General features: G+C 51.5%; 8 protein-coding genes across 8 annotated transcripts; 5 read left to right on the top strand and 3 right to left on the bottom strand.

Moving 5' to 3' along the window:
- Nucleotides 1-1,016: 1,016 nt before the first annotated feature.
- Nucleotides 1,017-3,192, top strand: HO173_003944 (uncharacterized protein; the record flags this gene model as incomplete). The annotated part of the gene is made up of 3 exons (XM_037305868.1): nucleotides 1,017-1,323; nucleotides 1,406-1,723; nucleotides 1,778-3,192. 3 exons carry the CDS (start codon nucleotides 1,017-1,019, stop codon nucleotides 3,190-3,192), a joined length of 2,040 nt encoding a protein of 679 aa, XP_037167061.1.
- A 588-nt stretch (nucleotides 3,193-3,780) lies between these two features.
- On the bottom strand, nucleotides 3,781-6,321 carry HO173_003943 (uncharacterized protein; the record flags this gene model as incomplete). The annotated part of the gene is made up of 4 exons (XM_037305867.1): nucleotides 3,781-4,626; nucleotides 5,751-5,984; nucleotides 6,050-6,152; nucleotides 6,200-6,321. The coding sequence occupies 4 exons, from the start codon at nucleotides 6,319-6,321 to the stop codon at nucleotides 3,781-3,783; spliced, it is 1,305 nt and encodes a 434-aa protein (XP_037167060.1).
- A 1,193-nt stretch (nucleotides 6,322-7,514) lies between these two features.
- Nucleotides 7,515-8,563, top strand: HO173_003942 (uncharacterized protein; the record flags this gene model as incomplete). Its single annotated transcript, XM_037305866.1, has 2 exons — nucleotides 7,515-7,707; nucleotides 7,854-8,563. 2 exons carry the CDS (start codon nucleotides 7,515-7,517, stop codon nucleotides 8,561-8,563), a joined length of 903 nt encoding a protein of 300 aa, XP_037167059.1.
- Nucleotides 8,564-8,814: 251 nt separating this feature from the next.
- Nucleotides 8,815-9,347, top strand: HO173_003941 (uncharacterized protein; the record flags this gene model as incomplete). Its single annotated transcript, XM_037305865.1, has 4 exons — nucleotides 8,815-8,844; nucleotides 8,901-8,936; nucleotides 8,997-9,107; nucleotides 9,192-9,347. The coding sequence occupies 4 exons, from the start codon at nucleotides 8,815-8,817 to the stop codon at nucleotides 9,345-9,347; spliced, it is 333 nt and encodes a 110-aa protein (XP_037167058.1).
- Nucleotides 9,348-9,521: 174 nt separating this feature from the next.
- HO173_003940 (uncharacterized protein) lies at nucleotides 9,522-10,344 on the bottom strand (the record flags this gene model as incomplete). The annotated part of the gene is made up of 2 exons (XM_037305864.1): nucleotides 9,522-9,559; nucleotides 9,612-10,344. 2 exons carry the CDS (start codon nucleotides 10,342-10,344, stop codon nucleotides 9,522-9,524), a joined length of 771 nt encoding a protein of 256 aa, XP_037167057.1.
- Nucleotides 10,345-10,907: 563 nt separating this feature from the next.
- On the top strand, nucleotides 10,908-13,213 carry HO173_003939 (uncharacterized protein; the record flags this gene model as incomplete). Its single annotated transcript, XM_037305863.1, has 6 exons — nucleotides 10,908-11,117; nucleotides 11,167-11,247; nucleotides 11,299-11,452; nucleotides 11,505-11,617; nucleotides 11,787-12,121; nucleotides 12,175-13,213. 6 exons carry the CDS (start codon nucleotides 10,908-10,910, stop codon nucleotides 13,211-13,213), a joined length of 1,932 nt encoding a protein of 643 aa, XP_037167056.1.
- Nucleotides 13,214-13,841: 628 nt separating this feature from the next.
- HO173_003938 (uncharacterized protein) lies at nucleotides 13,842-14,666 on the top strand (the record flags this gene model as incomplete). Its single annotated transcript, XM_037305862.1, has 2 exons — nucleotides 13,842-13,854; nucleotides 14,035-14,666. 2 exons carry the CDS (start codon nucleotides 13,842-13,844, stop codon nucleotides 14,664-14,666), a joined length of 645 nt encoding a protein of 214 aa, XP_037167055.1.
- A 206-nt stretch (nucleotides 14,667-14,872) lies between these two features.
- Nucleotides 14,873-16,762, bottom strand: HO173_003937 (uncharacterized protein; the record flags this gene model as incomplete). Its single annotated transcript, XM_037305861.1, has 5 exons — nucleotides 14,873-15,478; nucleotides 15,533-15,704; nucleotides 15,757-15,795; nucleotides 16,384-16,405; nucleotides 16,462-16,762. The coding sequence occupies 5 exons, from the start codon at nucleotides 16,760-16,762 to the stop codon at nucleotides 14,873-14,875; spliced, it is 1,140 nt and encodes a 379-aa protein (XP_037167054.1).
- Between the last annotated feature and the right edge of the window lie 316 nt (nucleotides 16,763-17,078).

Raw genomic sequence — 17,078 nt, 5'->3', positions numbered from 1 at the left:
GACGTGGCCCTTTTGAATTAATCTCCAGAAAGCGGTAACCCAATCGGGGGTAGATAGAGGCAGGAAGCCGGGGTAAATTTACTCATTGGATTGACTGCCCAAGAATGGATATGAGGAGCGCATGCGAGCCTATGGAAAGTTGAAACCGTAGATGAGATGAATTTATACTTCCCATGTAGCCTCTGGAATGGACGCTTGGGTACAACTATCGGTACCCCAGATTCTTGCTCTAATCCAATGACAGGTGCACAGACGATGAAAAAGGGTCTGAGCGTCCGTTGAAAAAGTTGGGTTGGATGGTTTGATGCATCTGGTTAGACGACGTTGTTGCCACTTTTCGGAAGAATTACCGTAGCTAACCGCACCTCACAATTCGCCTCGTTCACATACACACACACACACACTCTCTCTCTCTCTCTCTCTCCCAGACGTCGCTCCTTGCCAATCCCTTTCAGCATGTCCTGGAATCAGGAATGTGAGCAGCAGCACGCCCCAGTGCCCGGCATATATTGATGGAGTATCGATCTACTTCAGTCGGACGCATTGAAAAGGTCATGTTGGCACGTGGAGGATTGATGAGGCCCCAGAGTTCTTATTATGTCAGAGCGTGCAAATTTGACAGGACACAAGGGAGAGGAGTCATCCAGGGAACGGGATGATGCAACGACCTTTCAGCATAATTGGATCTTGCAAAGCTTGTTCCCCAACTTCCATTCGCCATGAGTACAGTACAACTTCCGACGATTTATCAACACTCGCTATGATTGGTGATCATTAGGTGTTCTACCATCGGGGTAAATACGGAGGATACCGTCTTTATTTCTGCCTTATAACCTGTCTCTCTACAACACCAGAAGAGAATTTCCTACATCACCATTACTTGATCTTGTAGTACAGTATCTCAGTACATAGCCTCGTCAAGCCTTCAAGCTGTTGTCGCCTCTCTTACTGACTCCTCCTCTGCATCTCATTCACGCCGCATCTCAAGCATCGAAGCTAAACATTCTCAACACAGCATGGTCTCGATCCCTTCATTTTACCGCGAGACAGAGCCGACAAACTCTACGACTACAAGTCGATACCTGGCAGCAGACTTCCCCAGACTCACCAATAGAAGGATCTCATCTCCGCCTTTTACCCCAGACTTTGCGCATGAGCCTCTTCCTGCAGAATGCACCAACGACGGCCGGACCGCTATCATTGCCGACAAGCGCGCCATATCTTCGCAAGCTGCTTCACATTCACTGTGCAAAGCGCAAGGGTCTCAACATTTCCGTGACATAAGAAAAAGCTCGTGTTCTTCAGTCAAGGAAGAAGAGGGGGGTAAGTCGCACGCGATTCCCACATCCATACACACTCGACTATTACCTAAAAATCTCATACTGACCAGCCATCATGAGGCCAGGCATAGCACAGTCCTTCTTTGAGTCCGTCAATGCTTCCGTGCCTACATCTCCAGACGCCGTGCATAATGTCGGCAACCGTACCGGGGCCGGCACCTGCGACTGCTGCTGCCGGTGCGGCAGGAGCCCTAAATGGCAGCCCGTAGGACCTGGGCGCAAGCGTAGGAGCAAGAGCTATACCGCCTTGAGGACCGGCATTTCTGAGTTGTCGGGCTGGGACTTGGAGCTCCCAAGGCCTCAGGAGCCCACGGAGATCGAGGTTGAGAAATCGTACGCTCCTGGTGAGGCGCCAATTGAGAGGCTGCCTGTGGAAGTGCTCGGTGAGTCTAAATAGTAAATTAGTATTCCACGTGGCCGCACTGACCATGGAGCAGATGAAATCATCGCACAGCTTGCCCTCGACATCCCACCAGCTGGCTATGGTCCACGCAACGTCGATCTGGTCGCGTGTCTGTTGACCTCGAAAACTGTCCATGTTGCTACTATCAACACACTTTACAGCCAAATCACTCTTCCCCACTCCTCGATCTTCGCCAAATTCCTGCACCATATCTCCGAGTACCCTGGCCTAGGAACGATCGTGAGACGGCTGGACCTCTCACACACTACTTCGGTCGGACTTGGCCGCAGCCGGCAGACGAATGCTGAAGTGCAAAACCTCACCGCGAAGACACTTTTTAAATGCCTCGAGTTGATTCCAGCAGTCCAAGAGGTTCTGTTGCAAGAAAATTTGGACGATGACATCGATGAGAATGTGCTCCGGAAGCTATTCTTCGGCCTGCCCAAGCTCCGTGCTATTGACTTCTGCGCTTCAGCGTCCTCATCATTCGTGGATGCCTTTACGTCCACCTTGACTACCCTAATCGACTCCCCGTCTACGATGCTCAACATCCGCCGCCTGGGCATTCACGAATGTTTCACTCTCCCAAGCTCAGCTTTTGAAACCCTCCTCCCACACCTACCGCAACTCACCCACCTGGACGCCTCCCACACTCGTATCACGGACGAAGCTTTGATGTCACTGCCAGCATCCGCAACATTATCACACCTGAATCTTGGTCGCTGCATCTATATCACCGGAGAAGGCGTTGTGGACTTTCTCACTACTCATCCTGCAGTCAGAAGCCTTGTCTATCTCAACCTCTCCTGCGACATCTCTCGCTACCGTCTACTTTCGGATGCGGACGTTGACCGTCTTCTTCCCTCCCTGCCTTCCAGCCTGCGCTCTTTAAACTTGAATGGCGCCCAGATCTATCCACGGCACATTCCTCAGCTCATGCCTCTCACCAAACACGTCGAAGAGCTGGGCCTTGCCTGTGCCAATATCTCTCTTGCTGACGTCAACATGCTATTCCGCCAGCCCGGTCCCTCTCCCACCGGGTCTCGTGGACAGCAGCAGCCTTGGGTGCGTCCAGCGCTACATTATCTCGATCTAACCGCCATCCCCGCTGTCTCGCAATCAACACTCTTCAACACCCCAGCTCCAACCAACATCCTCCTTACGCCCGCGGCGCTCCCCCTCGAAGTCATCGAACTGGGCGACAAAGCCATCTCCTCGCTTCGGGAGTGCAAGAACACCAACAAGCGGCTGGGCTGGGTCGTCAAGGAGCTGGGAAGGCGGGGTTGGTACGTCAGGGAGCCAATAGCGAATGCGGGTGTTAACGGGGCCGGGGCGACCACTGGGAGGAGAGGCTGGAAGATGGGAGCGATGTGGTGGGGAATGAGGAAGGTGCCTGTCGCGTGGGGCGAGGTTGGGGGTTTGTACGGGCATTACATGTTCAAAAAATGAGGCGTCTGTCGGTTTTGCGGGGATGGCTGACCGAATGGGGACAAAAGTTCTATACCCCTTCCGTTCTTTTGGCGTGTTTGTGGGAAAAAAGGTTGGGTGGCTTATGGCAAGGAATTAAAGGACGCGCGTCGGCTGTACACAACCAAAAGTGAGTCATTTATTCTGCGGTCGGTGGTCAATGGGAAAAGTTGTCGGGCTTGAGTGTACATTTAGGTAGTCCAAAAGGTGGTCTTTGCATGCCATGTTGAATCTGTCCGTGTGCTCTTCTTTCCACTTTTCCACACAAAATCTATCCCAGGGACTCCGTCTATCGTATGTATCCCCGTTCTGCATCCGCAGAGCCTGGTAACAATCCCGTCCATGAGACTCGCACGATGTAAACCCACCCTGCCTCTTCCCTCGCCTGCTGTCATGAGCGCAGGCCCCCCCTCGACCGTGCAGATAGACGTCTATGGCTTTGACCCGTCGACGGTGTTGGACGGATCGAGCGGGTTTCGCCGCCTGATCCGCCCTTGCGACGGTCTCGGGCTTTTTGGAGAGTCGGTTCCGGCGTGACTGTTGTCGGCGTTGCTCGGGGAGGGCGGTTCGTCATCTTTTGCGGGTGTGGGCAGCTTCGATATCGCTTTCCCCGTGCTTCTGCGTCTTCGCATTTGTCCGATTCCGTCCCCTCTGCGGCAAGCTTGCGCTTCCTCTCCTGCTCCTTTCTCTTTGCGGGCTTCGGTCTCTCCTTTTTTCCGAGTCCATGATCTTGATCTCCGCTTCGGTCATCTTGTGTACGCTCACCGTATGGTGGAGCATCTGCTGTTGGAGCAAACGCCATTTGAGACTGGTGCAGCTCCTAGGCCAGTCATTCCTGAGGCCGGGGACGAATTTTGTGACTGCGATACTGCGCAACGATATCTCTGGTGGCGTTGGAGTGTCATTGTCATCGTCACAACCGTGCAAAGCGAGCAAAACGTCTCTATTGGGACTGTAGTACTGCTCTAAATTCTCCGATGCCAATTGATTCATGCAGCAGAGAAGGATCTGCGGCCTTGACTTCATGACCATAAGATTCTCCACGGTTAACTTGAAGCGCTGGGTAAGAGCCGTCTGGAAGGCTTCGATATTTGGCGTGGCTACTTCCATAAGTCCTTTGTATATGAGAGCCCTAGCACTTGGAGTGTTCAAGGACCCACTCAGCGGCTTTCGCCCTTGAGATGATGGTCGATGTGCTGGAAATACATCGACGGCGTAGATCCTTCCTCGCGGTGGCGTTCCATTATTAGCGAGCCAGAGGGAAGCGCTCTTGCCATGCTCTCTATCCATTCCGTTGAATTTCGTATCGCATCCTCGTTCTTGATCTTGGTGGGGTTGTGGCTCTGCATTGGTAACTGTCGGTTCGTCTGACTCGGTCAATGGGTCATTATCTGTACGAACCCATTTTGTTGTGTCCTAGAACAGTGAAATCCCGATCGGATGATTAGTTGGTTGGGTACTGGGACATTCGAGATGGTTAGTAGTTGGAATCAACGATTGGAGAGGAGAGGTTGGATGGGAAGGAAGCCTGAGATTACGAGAGGAGTGGTGCTGGAGGCCAGTATTGAAAAAGCTGATCTGGTTCAATCGTAGATTTGGGCGATTCATCCTGCAGCCAAGTCCATGTTTGATGTTAATAAGGATGAAGTTCAGTGAACAAACAAGCCTCTCGAACTTTGTTGGCGGAAGCCTCACCTCACTTGGGCACCTCCTTCACAAAACTGAATCATTCACAGCCCGGTTAGCGTCAAGTAGCGTAAATCTCAGGGATGAAAACCCTGACTTGATATCTTTCCTAGCTTGGGGTTTGGCAAGATATCTTGGGGCCGAGCTTGGTGGATGATTGCAGATCAACGTGAACAGCAGAAAGTGTGTTGATACTGTAGTAGGGATTGAGCCAGGCTTCTGAGGTTCTTGCGATTTCGAGAACTTGTGATATGGCGCCTAGTCGAGCGTTCCAGTTTTAGTTCACCTCGGCAAGTGGTGGACAACGAGCATATCGTATATTATCTTTCAGGGTTTCGCGATCACGATAAATCTGCTGGGGCTTATGGGTCGTTATTGACCTCCATCTCTAACAACATAGTGGAAGCGGTGCGGAAACATGCGGTCTCGTTGCTGCTCTAGACTGCTACCTAAAGGCATGTTTCGATCCCTAGCACGTTCCTTAGTCCTTGTTCACAGGTCCAGGAGATTCAACACTACTCGTAGAATAGAACCAACGGCACAATCCTCTCAATCGATTGCTTTCCTCTCACCTCCCGCGAAATCCGTGAGCTCGAATTGTTCTCAACGTGTGGAAGGGTTAGGTCGTGGATGGCCCGGTCGCTAAGCAGGCTCTTGAATCTTGAGTGGAGCGTAGGAAGCCTCCCCAACCTCGCCGCTCTCTTGATTCTTGTCCTTCATGGCCGACTGATCTCTCTCTTTCTTCGCCAACTTGCACGCTCCTTTAGCACACACGCTTGTGCTTCCGATGTCACATGTACTGCGAGTAGACTCCGTGAACACTGTTTATCAAGAACGCGGCCGTTGATACACACGCGCTGCCGGAGAGACGGGTCGTAGAGCCCGTTGATATACTCTTTTGTAAATAAGTAGATTTCTGAATATTGATTTTCTGTAAGCTGATTGAGTTCTCCTCCGCCGCGATCTATTCCACCTGGAGCATGCAACTGATCCTCGACACGACGGTAGTAGGTCTCGAGGTCCTCGCCTGGGCCCTGGCGAACGTCTGGCAGGGTGGACAAACTAATATAATCAGATAGCGAAGAAGCCTGTCAACAGGTCTGACCCATTCATTCAGTTGCTCTGGAGAATGTGCTACGTCCTCATCCCATACGTCGATGTCGTTCAGACTGCGTAGCCATCTCACAAGATCTGCATCGTCTGCGCCGTTGAAAGCTCGTAACGGCACCACGTGGGCTGGGCGGTTACGGTCGTTGCTGGAAGATCTTAGCAAACAAGAACCTTGGGAACCGTTCGCACTTACTAGCCATCTTGCACTTTAGTATCTAGGTAGAGAAAGGGAGTAGTAGCTATTTCGCGAAAATATGAGCTCTTTCCTCTATGGCCATGCGTATGCGCGTCTAGGTTTGTAATGATAGTGAACATTGTCAGGATGGTGAGTGCAGGTTGCTGGAAATTCGAGAGGCGGAGGGGGACGGGGAATGGCGTGAAAAGATGAGAAGGGGTGAGACCGCTCGTAATGATCACTTCCGACACACGTGGTGTTTTTGACGTCGTCTTCACCCCATGTTACCCACATCCCGGCTGGCTTCCTGATCGAGTGTACGTGGAAGCGGATTTGAATTCTGTCAGGGAAGCTTCTACCGGCACTGCTATGTTGAACCACATATACTCCTAGATACTGCCTAGTCAACGAGGTCTGAAAGCACTAATAGGAAATGTCATTCTCTGGCGGACGAGCTACGTGGACCTTCGATCATTCTGCTGTCACCACGTTCCATTATGTCAGAAATATCCTCAAACGACCTCCTCGAGTTCCACAGTCCGGCCAGACAGTTATCTTGCTCCAGAAAGAGAAGTCCATTGTCAGGGCGAGTCTCCAGGTAAAATTTGGCTGCTGCTATGCCTGAAAACCCTGCACCGACTGCTATCAAGTCGATCTTTGGCAAAATCATTGTTTTTGGCCAATTGAATGCGATCAGAGACAGGATAATCGAGAACACTTGAGAGACCTTCTTCCAATTGTACTGGCGGCTTATGCCAAACGTCACCAAATCTGAGTTATTCCAGGGAGCTCAAACACTTGTGGCATGTCGGCGGTTTGCACCCGAGCCATTGTTTGACTTGAAGCTACTGCTGAAGCGAGGCTGATCAATTCACATATCGTTCTCTTCAAAGACCAGAGACAAGTTATAATGAATCATTAGCTTTGCTGGCATGAGGGACCGTAGTTCGCTAGCGTGCAACTAAGAATCAAAGGCGGAGACGTGTGCACGAGGGCCAGCGGGCAAGAAGCAATGAGGTCCATCATCCACAGCGCTCAGCTAAGAGTAAGCATACATATGTACCCTCTATATTCTGGACACTCTCTATTTCGAGTAACTAGGATGTTTCCGCAGATTACGTAGCCTGGTTGGCCGCGGAGGAGGCCTGCCAATGCACCTTACCCGCTCCTTCAAATGACGCTGAAGTGACGCTCGATTGCAGCGTCATGAGCGTCACTCGAGCGTCATGCCTTATAAACCCAATACCTACCTTACACAGTCGTCATCGTCTACATCAACAGGCACCACACTGTAGTCCCCTCACAAATCATTGGTTCCACCACATCCTGAACAATGCCATCCCAGAACACCCCCATCCCCCACCACCGCCAGATCTGGCTTCAGCAAGCTGACCCGGAGATCCGTATCCACTACATCGAATACCTCCCCACCTCTAGCGAGCCTAAGGGAACCATTCTCCTCATCCACGGCTTCCCAGAGACATCCTACCAATTCCGTCATGTCACCATCCCTCTCGCTGAAGCCGGTACGTTATATTTTCCAATGCAATTGTTCCCCACCCATGCTGTCTTATGGGTCGCCAGACATGCCTCTAGACTTCTCTGCTTCTAATACATGCTTCGTACTCAGAATTCATCCCGAAAGAGTGATGCTGACTCCGAAATCATTGAGGCTACCGAGTCATAGTTCCAGACTATCGTGGTGCTGGGTACTCGTCCCACCCGCCTGATGGCTACACCAAGGATGTACTCGCTCAGGATTTGTACAAATTGGTGACGGAGCATGTGGGCGTCAAAGAGCCGATCCATGTCGTGGGGCATGATATTGGGGGAATGATCGCCCATGCGTATGTAGCCCAGTTCCCCTCCAACGTCGCCAGCGTCATCTGGGGCGAGTGTCCACTCCCCGGCACCAAATTCTACGAAGACAACAAACACACCGCTCCCCTCTGGCACTTCGATTTTCAAGCCCAATCCGACATCGCCGTCTCTCTTGTATCGGGCAAAGAGAAGATCTACCTGAAACACTTCTATGACCGGCTGGCTCAGAACCCGGAGGCGTTCTCAAATGAGGACTTGGAGTTCTACGCAACGCAGTATTCGATGCCTGGCGCCTTGAGAAGCGGGTTTCACGTCTATAGGATGTTTGAGACGGATGCGGTGCATAACCAAGAGTGGCTCAAGAAGAACGGGAAGGTGGAGGTCAGGTCAATGATCTTGAGTGGGGAGCATGTTTTCATGACGGCGAGTGCGTTGGAAATGGCGAGCGAGATGTACAGCAATGTTGAGCGAGGCATTGTGGAGGGGAGCGGGCATTGGCTTGCGGAGGAGAATCCGGAGGACTTTGTGAGGAAGGTTCTGGGATTTGTGGAGAAGAGGTAGGGGTAGAAGCAAGCTCAGCTTATATAGCAATGAATAGACAAACTTCCCTCCTGAACCAAAAGCTGGCAGATGGACGTCCAGATACCAAAAAAAAGCGTCGTTTCAAATGTATCTTATGTAAAGTGACGAGGCAAAAAGACGTCATCCCGTTGGGATTTCGCTGACCGAAGCTTCACCAATGTTCATCTATTCAAAATCACTCTGCCCAAACGTTGACACCTCCTCCAAATCGCAAGTCCATAACCGCAACCATGGCGATCATCCACGTCGTGATGTTCGAGGTGAAAGCGCGATACTTCTCCATCAGCTCTCAGCCCCCAATCTGACCACACCCTAGTTCAAACCCTCGACCGAGCTTTCCACAATCCAAGACGTAGATGCCTCCCGCCGTACGGAAGCTTGAGAGAGAGAGAGCTCTGCTAAATCCGATCAGGCATGCAACCGCATGGTCGACCTCCGCAACCAATGCATCCACCCCGCATCCAAGAAACCTTACATCACGACTTCCTCCGGCGGGCGGCAGAATAGTTCCGAAAGCACCAAGGTATGTCCTATCCTCCAGCCTATGCTGCCTTCGCGCCTGTGTGGTGTTTTCGTGGCGTTGAGCTGCTGGTTGATCTGCTGGCAGGCGGATTATTCGCACGCTTTCGTGGTGGAGTTCGCCAGCGAGGAGGACCGGAAGTATTATGTGGAGGAGGACCCGGCACATTTGGAGTTCAAGAAGAGCTTGAAGGGGGTGGTGGAGAGGGTGGGGGTGGTAGATTATACTCCGGGTGTGTATTAAGGGGGGTTGGGCGGCAGAGGAAAAATATGGTCTTTGCAGCAAAGAGGACGAACAGCGAGCATGGTGATATGTTCGGACGAGTTCTGTCATGAAGCATGAAGCATGGTGTATCTGTCTGAAGTCCGGTTTATAATGCCGCTGAAACGCTGGACAATATGCTGGAAGAAAGTCGCACTAGACCATGAATGATTCCCCGCAACCGCATTGTTCCTCTGTCAAGTTGTTAGCGCATATCCGATCGTAGTGCTCATCGAGAAAACTCACTGATATTCGGATTTCTGAACACGAATCTCTGATTCAATTTATCTTCCACCCAGTCCATCTCACTTCCGATAATGCTGAACAGCGCCTTACTATCAATCAACACCTTCACTCCGTCTTGTTCTACCGCCTCATCGAATTTCCCAGCCTTTTCCACGTATTCCAGGTGATATGCAAGTCCTGAGCAGCCTCTATTTTTTACGCCCACCCTTATGAACTTCGGCTCCGGAAGCTCGAGTAATTGCTGCAGGTGCTCCGTGGCGGAGGGTGTGAGCGTCATGGCTGCTTTCCGAGGGCGGAGTTTGGTGGGCCTCTTCGGTTTGTCCGTGGCAGGGGAGGACGATGGGGCATTGGTGACAGGTCTTGGTTTTTGCGCCTCTGTTTCTGTTATGCTGATGCTTTGCTTTTGTGGCTTGTTGGATACGGAGGGCGATTCGTATTGGCCTGTTTGACGGGGTGGTCTCCTATTATTGACTTCTGGCGAAATGCCTGATATCGATGTATCGGGAGTATTTGCGTTGCGGGGTGGCGGCGGAGCAGAGTCTAGAGAATGGGGGTGATATACTGTTGCGGTCGAGAGGCGCCTTCTGGTGTAGAATCTTATATGATCGTGATAGCGAAGATGAGGGACTCCCGGATGGCTTGACCTTGTCGTGTCAATGGCAACGGTAGAGGCGAATTTGAAGATGCTGTAAGAGGATGATGTCAGAGGATGAGTAAAGCGCTGTATAGACATTTCGCTGATATTGAATGGTGGAAGGTAAAGTATCTCGACAATGTGATTACCCACTTGTGGCAATAGACATGAGTGCCCTAATAGAAAACATGAAACCTGTGAATGGAGGAGTCAATTGTCGGATCTCATTCACAGATTCACATCAGTATGCGGAGTTTCTAAGCCGGAATTTGCCGTGCTGACAAAGGTGACTTTCAGCCAATCAACTTCATCATGATTACTCCCTACCGCGTGCCGCGCGCTACTACCGAGGTATAGAGAAAAGTGCACGCTCATGCCTCAGCTTTGACTGTGGATCAAAATTTAAAATGCTTGCTTTAAGGCTTGAGTATTGAGCTTGCTGTTTTCTCGAATCTATTCCCTTTGCATCAAACACTTCCGTTGCATTGTAAGCTAAAATAAAGTCCTATGGTTCCTTTCTTTGTCCAAGCAGTTAATGGATTTTGTCTTGTTCCCGCTCTACTATAGACCAAGTGCTTCGAGAAGACTCCTGCGATTCATGATTTAAATACTTGTGCAGTCATGAACCCAGTGAGTCGGTAGCTAAAGTCGTACGCCTCAGAATGGAAGTCTCGCCCCTTACCCAGCAAGCCAGACCAAGCTCATTCCAGCCGAAGATCATTGGTCTTTACGACGACCTCTTCAAACAAGATGATGATGACTTGGCGTACTCAGACGCTTTCTGGGGCGAGTTCTTCCTTCTTCGACCAGACAAAGCAGGCCTAGAGCAGAGGCTAGACGGGTTGATTACAGATGACCTGCTACATCTTCAAGTCAGCGTCCTAAAAACCATAAATATCCTCAAGCTAACCACGCTCCAAGCATGAAACTCGACAGCTGTTTGTACGAGCGGTCTCTCAAGTCAAACACGGGAGAGCTCCGTCAGACGAAAATGCGCTTGATGTATGTTCTTTGAGCTCTTCTTCCGCCCATATTTGACACTTACCAATCCAGACTTTGACAGTCTTCTTAGGGATCATTTTGACGAAGCGTTACACTAATCCGAGTGCCGACATCATTACTGTGCTTGCTGGTCTTGACGAGGTCGATGCTGTCTTCTCCGAATTCGCAAACGCCATTGAAAGCATCATACGCACTGGAAGATCAGGTAGGGGCTTCAGATCCGATGACTATCTTCGCAAGACGCTGAGAGACTATAGCGGAGATTCGCAGCAAGGCTATCGATGTTGCTCTATCATTGACTTCAGGGGCGTATCAGACAAGCCTCGTATCATACTTTGCCCACCGAGATTTATTTCCAGCTTTAATCAAGGTATGCGTAAACGTCTTGCTCTGTCTTTGAAGTCTACCCGTTGTTATCTCAATCTCTCTTGGAAGGCATTTTGATTTTCATCTTTAGCAGAGTTCAACGAAATTGATTGATCCATGTTTTTACGTTGGGAATTTCCAGCCATAGAGGCTACTTGCTTACATTCTCACAGTCTATACAAGACTCTGATAATCCTGAGCTAGTCTTCAAGCCGTTCCTTCTCTTGGGGTTACTAGCAAACTACAACAAATTTGAGTTTCGAAATCCCTATCGGCTGCGGCTTGAAGACTTTGTGAATGAGAGCGCAATACAGAAGATTGCACAAGGAATAGGCTTTGCATGCTCGCAATCCAGGCATCTCTATGTTGCCATTCAAGAGGATGTTGCAGAGGGCTGGACGGTCGGCAGCACCTTGGCATACATTGGTCTCGGTGTGCTTGCCCCTAGTAAAGGAGCAGCACCCGCACAGCCAAAAGCCGATGATATAAAGGAGGGGTTCGCAGTTTTGTAAGACTGGTACATCAACCCTCCGTGAGCTCCTGACACTGAACACTTTACAGACCAAACCCTGGTGCCGCCGTCCTGCTGGGTGTCTATGATTTCACAATTGCCAACAAAGTCTTCTGCTCCAATCTGGTCTCCTGTACATCTACTTCAAAGATGGTGGAAGCCCCCTTTTGCGCATTTCTATCCTATACATCATACCTCGTTCATCATGCTTACCGCTCCCCTAGAGCTACAATATACGGGCTATTAAATTTCATGATCCTCCGCATCATCATCGAAGATCTGGCTTTATGCAAGGTTCTCTGCGACCCTGAAACTTTAGTCTCCGTTCGTCTCTGCCGGCAGCGCCAACCACTTCTTCCAGCAACACCCAAGTCTCGCCCTGCAGCAGCCCCAATCCTCGACATACTTGTGGACAGCATCAATCACAACCTTCGCCGGCACCTCGATATACCACTCTACATCTCCTGCATCGGTCTCATTCATCGCCTACTTTCATATCTTTCCTTCACCCGCACACGGCTTACATATCACTGGTCACTTCTATGGCAGACTCTTCTCTCTTTCCTACGCTTCCTGACAACCTACGCGCCTTCGCTTACAGTCCAGGACCCAGATCTCCCTCTACTCATCAATCCTTTCCTTACCACTCTTGCGCTAGCAGTCACTTCGGGAGAATCATTTCTTCCTGATCCGGCCGCTTACGATGATTTGTTCTACAAGCTCGTCGAAGCCGGCGACTATCTCTCTCGCTTCAAGAAGGCGTTTCGCATGTATCTTACACATCCGAGCGAACCCATTGGCGTTACGTCGAATGTTCCATCGACGGCACCGATCGATATCCTCATCCAGGTTGCAGCTCACTATCACGACTTGGTCGAAGCTGAGAATGGCAAAGGGCGCATGGGCAACAACATGAGTCCAAGGGAAGTGAGCAAGGTAATTCGACAGGGCTATAACACATTGAGTCTACCAGCCATGGAAGGATTGGATAGGTGGGATAGATTCAGAGAAGGAGATGAAAGAGGCATGTTGAAACGAGTGGCCAGGGTCGCGGTTGAGGACACTAAGAAGCTGCTGCGTGCGTCTTAAGAAATTGCACTCGTCGTACATGCGCAAGCAAACATTGGCCATAGTCTCTTTGACGATCAATTAATTGCATGTAGAATTTATTTATCTCATAGATCAAACGCATGCGTCTCTTAGAGCATTTTTCTACGACGCTGGTGAAGCTGGGGGGTCCAAAATGCGGGGAACAAATTGGCGAGCCAAACAACAACGAGATCGTACATATTCCATGATGCGCCTTTGATATAGTATCTTACTAGTAGAACAGCGACACAACTATCTCAAGAACATATAGCACTCCTCTGAAGACTTGGAATATGCATCTCCTTCAGCGCCACGCGGGGTACAGTACTCCAGATCGTCCTATCACCTATCTGCGGCTTTATCTTTTCCATCTCACACATCTGCCGTTGCTGTTTCTCCTCGGTCCTTCTCCTCATTTTCTTGTATAAAGTCTTTCTTCTTCCAGTTCCAGTGTACAACTGCCTCTCTTCCTGAATGCTACTTTTGCTTGAAGGTCCAAGTCACCCTGTCTCTTATCTTCCTGCATACGATATCACGTCACTCTTAGCTCTTGAGTGAGATTGCAAATTTCTTCTCCCTTCCAATCACCCGAAGAAGCCCGCGTTAACATCCTCAACCCGCATCAACCATGGCTGGCAATGGTATGTCCTTCCGCCGCGCTCTGTACAGACTGCCTGTTGCCATTCGTTCTTCAATCCTTACCCACCCTCCTGCCAGCTCGTTCTCCCAATTCCCCGCCTTAGCGAACAAAAGTACACCCTTCACCTGCTCTTCCTCCATCCCCGACACATCATCGCTAACGAGCCCTTCCCCCCCCCCAGACACCCTCAAGCTCGCCCTGCACCAGAACAAACAGTGGGCCCAAGCAACCGCCCGCGACCACCCCGACCTCTTCCCCACCCTCGCCGCCGGCCAAAAGCCCAAGATCCTCTGGCTCGGCTGCTCCGACTCCCGCGTCCCCGAGACCACCGTCCTCGGCCTCAAGCCCGGCGACGTCTTCGTGCACCGCAACATCGCCAACGTGCTGCCGCCGACCGACCTCAGCAGCCAGAGCGTCATCGCCTACGCCCTCGCCCACGTCAAGGTGCAGCACGTCGTCGTGTGCGGCCACACGGGCTGCGGGGGCGTCAACGCCGCGCTGGGGAACCAGAAGCTGGGGCTCATCGATGCCTGGTTGATGCCGTTGCGGAAGCTGCGCGCGGAGAACAGGGCCGCGTGGGATGAGGCGGGGTTGGGTGAGAAGGAGAAGGCGTTGAAGCTGGTGGAGGCGAATGTGAGGCAGGGGGTGCAGACCCTCAAGGAGAATGCGGAGGTGATTGATGGGATGCGGGAGAGGGGCGTTGAGGTGCATGGGTTGGTCTATGATGTCGGCAGTGGGGAGTTGAGGGAGCTGGAGATTGAGGAGGGAGAACAGGAGGGGAAGAAGAGGGAGGAGGCCTTTGGGACGAAGTGAGCAGCGCGAATTGGCCGCTGAGACTGCGAATAACTGGTCTAGAGGGCGTGCGCATGAGTCTTTCTATCACTGTTCTACTCTTTCGCAATGCAGGCACGACCACTCCACACTCGTAATCTGCCATTAAGCCCTTTCAATCTCCCTGACTCCTCCGAAACTCCACGCTTGCTCAAACCTTGCTCAAAGAATATGCCCCGAACCTCATCCTAACTCTTCTCAACCCTCCCCTCCAAATCATTCGCCACACCACCCTGCAGCACCTCCTCATACCCCGGCGGTGGCTCATCCGGCGTCGGCGCCGCCGCACTCGAAGAAGCGGGCCCCAACCCCACCACCCCATTATTCGCCGGCGGCGCCGGTCTGTGCGCCCCATTCGGCCCAACGGGCGTCGGTCTCTGTATCTGGACCGGCGCCCGCGCAGCACCCCCACCCAGCTCCTCATACGCAGGCAACTGCTCCAGATCCACATCCGGCGCTCCGGCGTTCACGGGCCTCCCGCTCGCCCTCGCCGTGTCGATGGCCTGCGCCAGCGTCTCCTTCATGCGTTCGTACGTCGTGGAGAAGTCGAACGCGCCGCCTTCCTTGAAGGTCAGCTTCAGGGAGACGGCGCGCTCCGGTTGCGGTATGCCGCCGCCCGGGACGGGGATCAGGATGCCCTCCCAGATGTTGGGGCCGAAGAAGGGGGCTGTGACGTGGGTGTCTTGGAGGGAGAGGAGGGGGGCGGAGAAGGAGTCTAGGGTTGGACGTTGAGGTTGCTGCCCTGTGGGTGCGAGGCCGAGGATTGTAGTGGGGGTGGCGGGGAGGTAGATGAGCTTTAGGGTATTTTATTCAGTTGTGCGTTGGGGAGATAGGAAAGGGCGACTTACTCGTTGGTTTGTGACGATGGCTTTGCCGTCGCTGCATTTGACGGCAAAGGGTTCTTTGCCGGGGAAGGAGTTTGGTGTTTGTAGCGTTAATGCTGTGCGGGGTGGTGAGGTGAAGAGGGTCTTTTCTCTGGGGAGGGGAACGAATGAGTGGGGCCCATCGAGCATGACCCAGCTGCTGCTGTTAGCAAGAGCACACCGCAAAGAAATGTGATGGTAATACTGACTTTATGGACATCTTGGCTTCGAGGTAGGGAATTTGGTAGCTAGGTGCTTAGGTGTTAGGCTTGCTGGTGAGAAGCTGGGGATATGTAGGCAACAAGAGCACAGGAACAAGTTGCTGCCTAAGTCTTCGAGAGGTTGCTGAGGCTTTGACCGTGTGCACGTTGATATATGGGCGGCGATTGGTGTGTGGTGGAAAGTGAAACTATCGTGGCGCGGGTCTCTCCGCAGATCACGCGGCAAGATGACGACTTCGGTGGCCATGGCATTTACGTTTCCAACAACGACCACTCAAAGATCTTTGCTTGCCTATCATGAGCAGGTCTACATATGCCTCATCAATGAAGGTAAGCTTCTTCAAAGCTACACTGCGTTCGAGTAATTTGCTGCACGGAGAATGACCGACTCGATTCAGAGCTGCCTGTTGACATCCAATCTATCTACTGGACTCATGCTTCCTATATTCGGTAATGAAGTGCTCTTCAACAGAAAACCGGATCAGTAACCGGACGATATGCCTTGTATCGCTAGCTGCCTAAAAACGGCTGCTTGAGAGTTGACTTTTTTGAAGTATCCTGGCGCTCATGGTCGCGTTGTCAAAGTGGAAGATTCTGCAGATTTAGACAGCCCACAAAAGATCAGTGGTTCTCTTGCCTAAAGAACGTTGATCAGTCTTCGATCGAGGGCCACGCATATAGATCAATGCTTACCTTCCACTGCCGTGCGAATGGCCGTCTTGGCATGCTGGACCTTTAGCCAATGTGTAGCTACGAACACTGAGCTATCATTGGTATATTCGGGGAAGCTGTCTGCGAGAGGTAACAATTTCTCAGCCATAGTCTGCCCGTAGGCAATCCAATGCTCATGATTGTAGGCGAATTCAGCAGTTGAGAATTGTGCGTCAAATTGTATGGCCCTCGAGATGTTCGCCAAAATCTCTGTGCCCGTGATGTAGATCTCTGGCCAGCTGACCTTTGCGACTGGAAAGTCACCTTCGATTTCAGCTCCCATAACTCCTTCAAGGTGGTCAAGGATGCTTGCACACCGATGTACAGAGAGCTCGTCGCGGAAGGGTGAGTTGCTCGAACGCATTCAAGAAAATGCTACTTGGCTGTGGCTCGAGGTCATGAGTAAGGTGCGGGCGTCGGTGCGACGTAGTTTTGGCAAACCAGTAAAAAAAGAAAGTAGATACCAAGTGCTAATGCGAAGAGCAACAGCAAGCTGAGAAGAAAGAGAAAGAATCTGAATAGCTCCCAGGAGCTGGGGACTTCAGGCCACTCTTTTACTTCGATCAAGTGATGTATTTCGAAAGATGGCCTGATTTCTG

This window comes from Letharia columbiana (genome assembly GCF_014066305.1).
Source record: "Letharia columbiana isolate WasteWater2 chromosome Unknown Sc0000010_s0, whole genome shotgun sequence".
NCBI classification, from domain to species: Eukaryota; Fungi; Ascomycota; class Lecanoromycetes; order Lecanorales; family Parmeliaceae; genus Letharia; species Letharia columbiana.
This window is presented reverse-complemented; position numbering and strand designations above follow the sequence as displayed.